Below are 12,318 nucleotides of genomic sequence, written 5' to 3' on the forward strand. Positions count from 1 at the left end.
GCAAAATGACTAATACTGCTTTCCATACGTGCATAATGGTCAGTTTTATATACAAATCTATGATAAAGACCAGAGGTCCCCAACCTTTTGGGCACCAGGGACCGGTGTCGTGGAGAGAGGTTTTTCTATGGACCGGAGGGGGCGTGGTTTTGTGTGCTGCCTGCATCATGTGGATGGGGCTTTCCTTTGTTTGTGCAGACCGGTTGCTGGCATGCCGCGGCTCAGTACTGGTCCACGGATTGGGATTGGGGACCCCTGTCATAGACAGGCAGTACTCAAGTTACAACCATAATGAGGAGCCTGATCATAATAGTTGTAAGTTGTCATAGTTATAATGCAAGTCACCATGTGACAGTACATATTTTTATGATCTCTTTTGAGGTGGTTGTTAAGCAACTCTGGCTATATGGCAAACTTTTTTTCTTATAGCAATAGCACTTAGATTTATATACCGCTTTATAGCTCTCTCTAACTGGTTTACACTCAGCATATTGCCCCCAACAATCTGGGTCCTCATTTTAATGACTTCGAAAGGATGGAAGGATGAGTCAACCTTGAGCCAGTGAAAATTGAACTGTTGAACTGTAGGCAGCTGGCAGTCAGCAGAAGTAGCCTGCAGTACTGAATTCTAACCATTGTGCCACCACAGTTCATCGTCCATTTTTGCAGTAAAACATCATAAATTGTGGTCATGTGACTGTAGGACACTGCAAACAGATGTAAATGCAAGCCAGTTGCCAAGTGCCCAACATGTGCTCAATGTGTCTCTTGATTACTTTAATGCATTTCTATGTTAGCCTGTTAACATGTGTTGACTCGTCCAGAGTTTTCCTTTTGAGAAGCTTAACTTTTTCATTGACTTCCAGACTGTAGATGTGCAATATGCCCCATTAGAGTAATAATAATAATAGTAAAGTTGGAAGGGACCTTGGAGGTCATCTAGTCCAACCCTCTGCTCAGGCAGGAAACTCTACACCATTTCGGACAAATGGCTGTCCAGTCTCTTCTTAAAAACTTCCAGTGTTGGAGCATTTACTGCTTCTGGAGGCAGGTTGTTCCACTGATTAATTGTTCTCACTGTCAGGAAGTTTCTCCTTAGTTCTAGGTTGCTTCTCTCCTTGATGAGTTTCCACCCGTTGCTTCTTGTCCTGCCTTCAGGTGCTTGGAAAATAGCTTAATTCCCTCTTCTTTATGGCAGCCCCTGAGATATTGGAATACTGCTATCATGTCCCCCCTTGTCCTTCTCTTCGTTAAACTAGACATACCCAATTCTCGCAACCGTTCCTTATATGTTTTAGCCTCCAGTCCCCTAATCATCTTTGTTGCTCTTCTCTGTACTCTTTCTAGAGTCTCAAAATCTTTTTTACATCATGGTGACCAAAACTGGATGCAGTATTCCAAGTGTGGCCTTACCAAGGCATTGTAGAGTGGCATTAATACTTCACGTGATCTTGATTCTATCCCTCTGTTAATGCAGCCTAGCATTAACAGTGTCGTGGAGAGAGGAAAAAATGTTCCCTTTTTCCCAGACATCGGAACTCTTTTCAGTGATATAAATTGTAATTCATGGACTTTCTCCAACTGAAGAATTTAAATTCATATGGGAACAATAGACTACCCCAAGCATGTATTTATTAATTAATTAGGAAAGGTAGACTATTTCATAAACAGTCTTCTAACTGCAGAACCAATATCTGGATCATACATTTAATGCAGAAAATACAATATCTCATAGATCAAGTAAAAAAAAGTTACGTACCATAGATTGGATTTTAATCTAACCAGCTAATTGATGTCCAGAGAATATTTATATGAATTAAAACAGACAGATATATGCAATTCCATAGTAATCTGAATGCCAGATGTAGATGTAGATTTGGGCCTAAATCAGGACTTTATCCTTTTTCAATTAGTAGGCCCATTTAGCATTTTGAGAAGATATTGTGAACAATATTGCAAAATAGCTGCAGAAAGTTATAAGGAATGAATGGTTTCAACCATTCCTAAGGAATATTCTCTACTTCCTGTTTATCTTTGGGGTTTTTTCTGAACAAGGTGGGTATACTTGCAATAAACAGACATAAACATAAACACACATAAACACACACAGGCACATAGTATAACAACTCAGCATTTTATGTACTAAGAATATGAGACGCAGAGGCAGCATTGACAACAAAGATATGTTGATAGCTGACACTCTCTTTTATGACATGCCAACTTGCCTTTTTATTTTAATTAAAAGGTCTTGTTGAATGCAAACAGATGGAGGAAAGGTGTATATTAGGTCCCAATGGAAATAACAATGGGTCCACTGGCATCTACAAGCTTTACCAATAACTTGCAAAGTTTAAACTGTTTTTACAATAAAGACTTGTTCAATATACCCTCAAATTAGCCCAAGCTTGAAAGAGAATTTGCAGTTTGCAAAAATCAAGCTTATTTACCAATATGAACTAAATATAGAATTGTCAAAGTCTACTAGCTTAAATAAAACACAGATATGTGCAGTTTCCTTGAAATCTTTAGTGGAAGAAAAGTTACAACAAAAATGTGATGATTGTTTTTTAAATCACTTCATGTTTGCTAAAGATATTTGAATAAGTATTAACATTCATATCATCTTTTGTTACTTTACCATAATGATTGATTTTTATAAGAAATACAAGGCTAAAGATGCCTGACAAAAACTTTGGCTCATAAACCACAGAAGACATAAGCAAATTCATTAAACAAGTATGTTCAGAACTATTAATTCAGGCATTGCTACCATATATAGTCATCACAGCCAGCAACAGACACTGACTAAAGAGTGCACTGAATTATTGCCAAATGTTACTTTGGCCTGGAAAATATGAGAAGAAACATTACTGGATGCCAACTAACCCAACATTTCTCCCTCTGGACAAAATAGTGATTTTTCTCTCTTGCTGTAGCCACTAAAGATCCAAGTGATAGAAAACGGCTGTAATAAAACATCTGCTTGTAACTCCAGAGGAAGGACATGTAAGAATTCTATTCTATTAAATATTATAGATTATTGTATTACTTTGTTGCAGATTATAAACATTAGCTTCATTTTAATGGTAGTACACTGGAAAACCTTAGGACTGTGATCCTGGAAAACTACAATATTAATATGGGGGCTGTTCTTAAGTATTCTGGCTGCAGACATTATAGCTGCCTTGACACTTATAAAGCTTGCTCAGAATGACAGTTGTCTAAAAGATATTTTAACCGAATTCTGGTTTATTGTTACTGAGTAAACGTTTTAATCTATATTTTAAGACTTTATATTTCCTTAAACATAGACTCCAACTTTTCAGTGCTCTAATAAGCAGACACCAGAAATTATTATTATTTATTTTATTATTTATGAGACTTATATACCAACTTTAAGTGCAAGCACTCTCTAAGCGGTGTACACCAGTAAGCAATGTATATATATATTTACATTGCCCCCAACAATCTGGGTCCTCATTTTACCTACCCCGGAAGGATGGAAGGCTGAGTCAACCTTGAGCCGGTGAGATTTGAACCGCTGACCTGCTGAACACAGTCAGCTAAAGTGGCCTGCAGTACTGCACTCTTATTGAAAGACATATAAGCCAGATCTCTAGCTCTGGGTACAATACCACAGTTGTTGATTGTAAGAGGAACCAAGCACTTGTCCATTATCAACAGTTCTTCGAAATCTTACAATATTATCACTGGCTACAGCAGATCTTCCTCCCTTGTGAGAGAGAGTCAGAAACTAGCAGTTGATGTGAATGTGTTTTTCTGTAGGTTTGAGAGGAACTATTGTCTACTACCGTCAACTATTGCTACTCTATCTCAGATATATCAACAAAAGCTAAATCTCCTACACCCCATCCCTCTGGACCACCCACTTCTGTTGATCACAGAAAAAGTTGTGCGAGGTCTATTTCACAAATAAAAAAGTGGAGAAGCACCAGGGCCAGACAGGGTAACTCCCTCTTGCTTGAAAGTCTGTGCTGATCAGTTGGCTCCCATCTTCACCCGCATCTTTAATAAAACACTGCAAACGTGTTATATCCCTTCTTGCTTCAAATGCTCTACTATCATTCCGGTGCCCAAGAAACCCTCCATCAGGGAGCTCAATGACTACTGACTGGCTCTGACATCCATAGTTATGAAAACCTTCGAAAGATCAATGCTGCCCACCTGAAAGCTATCACGGATCTGCTGCTAGACCCCCTTGCAATTTGCCTACCGTGCAAACAGATTGGCAGATGATGCTGTCAATATGGCAATGCGCTACTTCTTGAATCCCCAAAGATCTAAGTAAGATCCTTTTTGTAGATTTCAAGCTCAGCATTTAACACCATCATTTCTGAAATCCTCCTCTCTAAACTGATTCAGCTAGCTGTGCCTGACCATACTGTAGACCAGTGGTTCTCAACCTTTTTAATGCCACGACCCCAACCGGTCGTAAGTCGAGGACTACTCAACCAGTCATAAGTCGAGGACTACTCAACTGGTGCAGCACCGTTTGCAGAATGGGACTTTTGGCGGGCTCAGCAGGGCAGAGACAGCCTGACAATTCCTATTGGCTTTTGAAAGCCAATAGAATAAAAGGGAGTAGCACAGCTAAGGAAAAGGGGGAAAAAATGGCGGACTGCGTTGTTTGGCGACCCCCGTGAAATAGTCTTTCGACCACAAATGAGGTCCCGACCCACAGGTTGAGAACCACTGCTGTAGACGGATCATAAGCTTTCTAATAAATAGGAAGCAGCAGGTGAAGCTAGAGAAAAATTACATCAAGTACCCTTTCAATCAGCACACGACCCCCCCCCCCCCGGGCTGTGTGTTCTCTCCATTACTCTTCTCTCTATACACCAATGACTGCATCTTGAAGAATTCCTCTGTTGAAGTACTGAAGTTTGTAGATGATCCAACAGTCATTAGTCTCATTTGAGACAATGATGAATCTGCTTATAGAAGATCAACTAGCCCTGTTGTGCAAGTGGAACAATCTGGAGCTGAACACTCTTAAAACTGTAGAGATGATAATAGATTTTAGAACAGTGGTTCTCAACCTGTGGGTCGGGGCCCCATTTGGGGTCAAACGACCATTTCACGGGGGTCGCCAAACAACGCAGTCCGCCATTTTTTCCCCCTTTTCCTTAGATGTGCTACTCCCTTTTATTCTATTGGCTTTTGAAAGCCAATAGAATAGACTCTCTTGAATAGAGTCTAATTCTATTGGCTTTCAAAAGCCAATAGGAATTGTCCAGGCTGTCTCTGCCCTGCTGAGCCCGCCAAAAGTCCCATTCTGCAAACGGTGCTGCACCAGTTGAGTAGTCCTCGACTTACGACCGGTTGAGTAGTCCTTGACTTACGACCGGTTGGGGGTCGCGGCATTAAAAAGGTTGAGAACCACTGTTTTAGAAGAAGCTCTCCTATTCTAATACCTCTTACAATATTAGACAACACAGTATCAACAGTAGATAACTTTTAAGTTTCCGGGTTCTATAATCTCCCAGGACTTGAAATGGATGCCTAACATTAGAACTATCATTAAAAAGCCACAACACAGAATGTTCTTCCTGAGTCAACTCAAAGTTCAGATTGCCCAAGGATCTGATGATACAGTTCTACAGAGGAATTACTGAATATGTCATGTGTGCCACTGTAACTGTCTGGTTTGGCACAGCAGCCAAACAAGACAGATACAGACTTCAACATATAGTTAGGACTGCAGAAAAAACAATCACAACCAGCCTGCTTTCTATTGAGGATCTGTATACTGCACGAACCAGAAAGAGGGCTAAGAAAATATCTACAGATCTTTAACATCCTGGACATAATCTATTTTAACTCTCCCCTCAGGACGCTGCTATAAAGCATGGCATGCCAAAATAACCAGACATAAAGAAAGCTTTTTCCTTCTGGCCATCACTCTGCTGAACACTTAATTCCCACACAGCAGTGTCTCATCTTTCATCTTTTCTCATCTCATCTTTCCTACTATCTTCTCCTATTGGTTTCTTATGATTATCAATTGTTGTTTGTAACTTATGATTAGTGACTGTAACTATAATTATGGCCCACGATCTAATACTTGCTGTTTATATGTACACTATGAGCTTATGCACTGGAACAAATTCCTTGTGTGTCCGATCACACATACAATAAAGAACTCAGGTCAATAAAGAATTCTTTTCTATTCTATTCTCATATTATGCTAAAACAGTTACGAGGGAAAAAAGAAATATAGAAATTTTCCACTTACTGGTTTTCTAAGGAAAAATAAAGATAGCGCTCCAATTAAGGGCATATCGCCAAGCAGAGGTTCCAATATAACTCTCATTGTGCCATGAATCTAAAAGAAAAAAAAAAAGAAAACAGCCATGATCAAAGCACTAAGGCAGTTCGGTGTAGCAGTTAAAGACATCAGGCAATCAATCCAGAGACCATGAGTTCCATTCCGCCTCACATACAAAACCAGCCGGGTGACCTCGGATCAGTCATTCTCAATGCTAGCAAGCAGGTAATGGCAAATTACTTCTGAAATCTTTCCAAGAAAACATCAGAACCCAGTCCATGCAGTCACCAGGAGTAAAAGGTTGACTCAAGGGTACCTGCATGTATAGATACCTGTGTTTCTCTGAAAATAAGAACAGGTCTTTTCTTTTTTGCCTCCAAAAGAAGCACCACGTCTTAGTTTCGGGGCTTGTCTTTTATATCACCCTGGTACCGACAGTCCACCACATTTGCAATCAGGCCTTTCTGGAAGGACTCTGCCAGCCTCTGAATCCATAGCTCGGTCCTCAACTACAGCCTGGAGCTGAAGAAGACCACCGCCACAAGAAGTGGGGCCGTAGAGGAGAGGCCTGTACTGCAAGGGTAAATGGTGCATGGGGTGGTAGTACACCTGCCACCTGATTTTTAGGGGGTTGTCTCACCCCAAAAATGGCTATTTGAGGGTAGGGCTTCTATTAGGCCACCCTCAAAAATAAGCTAAGGCTTATTTTCCGGGTAGGTCTTATTTTGGGAAACGAGTACACAACATAACATGAAATTAAAGATTACTTTAAACTATTATATAATTATGCAGAATGTTTTTCTATAAATATGAACTTGAATAATGTTAAACGAATAAACTATATCATTTCAATGTTAGATGAGGATAGAGGTGCATTTATGGGACAAGAATTGGTAAAAGGTAATGGATAGAAGAAAAAGAAATTTACCTGTATCTTTTCACTCCAGCTCTACAGAATATCTATTGATCTCCAAATCCAATTTCAACATTTCCCACAAAACTGAGAAATATAAAGAAAACACTGTATTGTTGTACTATATATACAATCCATTAAATACCTTGCTATAAAACCAATTTCACGGACACCCAAAAGTTTAAGAATGCATTTTTCTCTAAAATTATAGCGAGAGGTAACCCACTGCAGCTGGCTAAAATGTACCTTTAACTATCTTCGTCTATGTTATACAACAACCATCATAGGCAAAATGTTAATTTGTTTTAATGTTTTAAAGTGTATTAATATGAATGTTAAATTTTATATATTGATTATATTGTACATCACACAGAAGACCCTTTCAAGGAAGAGGGGCCTGTTAAGAAATAGGAATACAAGTAAGTAAGTAAGTAAGTAAGTAAGTAAATAAATAAATAAATATTTTAAAAAAAAATTTCTGCTCCCCCCCCTTTTTAATTTAATTACTGTGCTAGTTTAGACTGACATCAACAAATTGAACAAGAGAAAAAGGGAAAAGATTAGTTGGTTGTACCCAAACAATTAATAAGACCTTCAAGTCCATATGGATTGGCTTAAGTCTTTGCAACACAGTTTACATGAAATATGATCTACCATTTTGGACACAGGACTGAAGCAGAACACTTTATCCACGCGGCATAATGGCTCCTCGTAACTATTTTACAGCAAAATCAATGTGCAGATCCAAGATCTGACTCAGACTTTTTATATACAGAGCCCACTGCTTGCATTTTATTCATTAATATCTCACAATTTAAAAAGTGATTGTTTCCATATCTTGCAAAAGGGAGAGCCAAAGAGCTTTAATTTTAATATTAATGAACAGATACAAACAATTACATCATCCATTAAACCCTTAAGCTCTCATCATGAGTAGCATCAAGAGTATTTGCTCATTCAGAACGAAGGAGGGGGGGATGATATAGCACTTGGCCCCAAAAAAAGAATGAATGGGGAATTACTAAGTAGTGAAAAATTAGATTTTATTCTTTCATTCAGACCATGCATCAATCTTTAGATGACACAGTCGTTTTAGTAACATATTTCTTAGGCATCCTAGAAGTGTAATAGCAAATAATACAAATCTCCACACTTGCAAGAAACCTAGAGTCTATTTTTGCTCCAACGCCCATACATGCTCCAACAAATCTACACAAAATTTAGGGGCCCGTTTACACAAATTTTCTACAATGTGATAATTATACCAGCTTCACTACAATGATTCCTACCTGGATTCCATACAGCGAAAAATGGGACGAACCTTGGCGCCACTAAGTAAATGGACTTAAAACATCAGGACTCAAACAAGGGAAAAATATTAGACTATTTCAATCGCCCACAGACCCTAAAGGTAATTCTATTTAGAAAGAATGCATTTAAATCAAAACTGAGTGAGAAAATTATTGAACTCATATCAGATGGTAATGTTTAATGTGTTTTAATATTTGTTCATGATAGTGGTTAGAATATTTATTGTTTGTTTTGTTAAAGGTTGCCCCAGAGTAACTTGTTGTGAGAAAAATGAATCAGAACTTAGACAACCAAACTTAAAATCTTAGGCATTTAGAAGATGCCAACAAACAGAAGGTCTTTAACACACTAGAAAGTAATTGATATATGCTTATAAATCTTGGCTACATACAATGCTGCGGCAAAATAACCTATCTTACCTCCTTCCAACTCATATCCTTTATCCTGTATCAGTCTAGTCACTGTTTGTAACTGTTGAAAGAATTCATGAAAGCTTTACCTGCTAATAAAAGTTAATAAAAGGAGCTACTTGCAAATAATTTTGAATCAACAGACTAACACAGCTTTCTCCTTCAAAGTAAGTAACATGTGATTTACAATTTGAACAATTTCAAAAGCTAACTTAAACACCCCAATAACTTGGAAGATAGACTTTTTTGTCATACCCCCACCCCCCGGATGGATATCTACCCCAGAAATTGAGCCCCCACCCACTTCTGGACTCCGAAAAGACGTAAAAACATGGCTCTGTGGCTGATTAAGTAGCCAAAGGAAACACAAAGTTGTGAGGTGGGATGTGACATTGAAGCCCTCCTCCCTGGCTTTGTCAACTATTTTACACCGGGGTTTAAATTTGCTCCTCCTTGAAAATGTTCTTGCCTCCTTGAAAACTTTCATAATTTTAAAAATTTTAAAATTTAAATTCTAAAATGTTAACATCTTAATTTGTATATCCTATTTTATATTTGATGTCTGTATTTAAAGTCACGAGTCCGACTTTGAGGGGATGGGTGGTCCAGAAATGTTGAAATATAAACAAACAACATTTTTACTTTTATTGCAGGAAAAAAGGAAAGACAAGGGCCACCAAATTTAAAAAAAAAAAAAAAAAAAAGGTGTAATTTTTGTTGAGGCTGCTATGACAACAGTTTAAAACTTCTTTTTAAATGTGGGATTTTATTAATGGATTCAACAACGAGAGTCCAGCTGCCTTTAGGAAAAAAAGCACTTTTGGGATAAACATGACCTGGATGACTGAGAATCTCATAGACATTTTAATGGAACTTAGACTGTTATAAATCATCACTTTAAATGTTATTTTCATTACTAACTGGTAAAAATTGCCTAGACTTGTAGAAAGTTTAAAGGGAAGTATTAAATTTTTTCGGTCATTAATAGAAAGGAAAAATGGCTAGGTTTCCAAACATATCTTTTCTTTTCGCTAGACATTGGGGAATTTAGGGTATTTGGAAACAAGCCTGTTTTTTTCCTGATGATTTATACAATGACAGGAGAAATGAGCATAAACTAAATCACACAAGTAGTAAAAATTTTTTGTTTATAGCTTCACTAGTGCTATTAATGAAAAAAAGTAGGAGACAGAGAAATTGACTCCCGCATTAACTGGCATACAAACGTTTAAGAGTATATCCTGTTTAAAGAAAGACTTCGAAGTTTTAGTTGCCGTCATACTATATAAAACAGTGGTGTGTTATTTCTAGCTTAATTTCTGTTGAACAATGCTCTTGCTTAGTGTTTACTAATGGTCCATTAACACAGGGTTCTAACCTGGCAACTTTAAGACTTGTAGGACTTCAACTCCCAGAATTCTCAGCTAAAGCTGGATGGAATTCTGGGAGTTGAATGTCACAAGTCTTAAAGTGCAAGGTTGAGAACCCCTGCATTAAACATTTATAGTGGGCTTCTTTAATTTTTAAATGAGCTAAAAGATATTGTCTTTTGTACAAGAAACAAGTATTGCAATTTTGCAATGAAGAACAAAATCTTAAAGGAATTAAGACACGGTAAATGCTTACTAGGACAAGATTACTGATTTGTAGATCAAAAGATCTGCCTTTTATCCACATTCCGTATACACTTTCACACATTGATCCTATGGGCTGAAATAAAAAATTCCAATTAAGAGATCATAGGTCGCAAGAATGATGTTAAATGTAACTCTCCACTTTATTTAAAATGGGTTATTTATGTTAAACACGATCTAGATGCTTACAGAGCTGATAATGTCAGATTGAAAGATAACTATGCTGAACTGATAAGAATAATGTATTAAAAAGCAGTCCATGGACCAAAGCACTATAACTATCAATAGATCACAGAAACCAGGGAAAGCAAATTTTAGTTGGAAGCTTGCATATCTACTTTAGTTTCAAATCTTGCAATCTAACTGACTTTTTACCATAATACTGACTTGAATTAGAAAATGCTACGCGCCAACATTCATGCTGGTTGATGAGAAAGCACCAATGGAAATAATGCCCAGCTCTGAATTTTTTTGATCTAGTGTGAAAATGCAAAAATCAATCTCATCCTGGCAACATGTTTCCCTTTAACCAGAATTCTAATAAAAAGGCACGTTTTAATCACTTATTAATAAATACACACACCCATATACACAAAGGACAGCAGATATGCAGAGCCAGGCACCCATTGATAGATCTTAAATCAACAGAGCAGAGTTGACGCAAACAAAATTGCTCTTCAGCAGAGCTTTAGTGATTATGTGCCTGTCCTCTGAGCAAGATTTTCCAAAGAGAATGGAGCAACATTTATTCAGTATATATATTTAGACCGTCAGACACGTTGATGTTCAAAAACCTGAATAATCTAGTAATATGAGTAGTTTACATTTGCACATAAATACTCTTTTTATAACCATAGCAAACAAACAAGATACAATATTGTATCTGCTAGATAGGAAATATATCAAAACCTACTCCACCACACAACCAAGGCCCAAATAGTATGCAAAATTTACTGAAACTCAAAACCAAACAAAGATAGATACGTAAATGTAGACATAAGGCAAGTTAAGACCAATAACTAGCTCTCTTAGGCATGAGTGCATGTGTGTGTTCTGCCGGGTTACATGCCCGGTTTGTGTAATGTGATACTGAGATTATAAATCACAGTAAGTCCTCACTTATGACCACAGTTGAGCCAGATTATATTGCTAAAGTGAGACAATTTATTAAGTGAGTTCTGCCCTTTTTAAACCTTTCTTGCCACAGTTGTTAAGTGAACCCTGCAGCTATTAAGGTAGTAATACAGTTTGTTAAGTGAATTTGGCTTCCACCATTGACTTTTGTTTGTCGAAGTGCAAAGGTGTTAATAACATGATCCACGACACTGCAACGTCATAAATAAATGCCAGTGCCAAGTGTCCTAATTTTAATCATGTGACCATGGGGATGGCGGCAATGTTGTAAGTTCGAAAACAAAAAAATTTGGTCATAATCACTTTTTTCAGTGACTTATAACAGTCAATAACGAATGTATGTTGTAAGTTGAGGACTACAGATACAGGTAATCCTGCTAATAGTAGCATTCACTAACATGAATTGTAATCTCAAAAATCCAAACAAGATTTTGGAATTAAAAAATATTCTTCTCTCAATGGTAAACATATTAGAAAAATACAACTTTTCCCAGGGAATTTCATTTTTTAGGGTAGAAATTATTGCTTTCAGTGCTTTGGGGACAAATAAAAGCAAAGCCATGACTTCAGTGATAATTATATGGTGGTTCAGTCTAGCTTCCAGAAAAAAGCATACCCGGTGCCCTA

General features: G+C 37.5%; 1 protein-coding gene across 3 annotated transcripts in view; it reads right to left on the reverse strand.

Moving 5' to 3' along the window:
* ESYT2 (extended synaptotagmin 2) overlaps positions 1-6,365 on the reverse strand; it is a 39,278-nt gene extending 32,913 nt beyond the window's left edge. For all 3 annotated transcript variants that reach the window (XM_039348596.1, XM_039348595.1, XM_039348593.1), the window contains exon 1: positions 6,257-6,365. In XM_039348596.1, coding sequence (XP_039204530.1) covers positions 6,257-6,334 — 78 coding nt within the window. In that variant the 5' untranslated portion in view covers positions 6,335-6,365. The remainder of the gene's footprint in view (positions 1-6,256) is intronic.
* Positions 6,366-12,318: the final 5,953 nt, after the last annotated feature.

This window comes from Crotalus tigris, unplaced genomic scaffold (genome assembly GCF_016545835.1).
Source record: "Crotalus tigris isolate CLP2741 ecotype Arizona unplaced genomic scaffold, ASM1654583v1 scf7180000018163.671504, whole genome shotgun sequence".
Taxonomy (NCBI): Eukaryota; Metazoa; Chordata; class Lepidosauria; order Squamata; family Viperidae; genus Crotalus; species Crotalus tigris.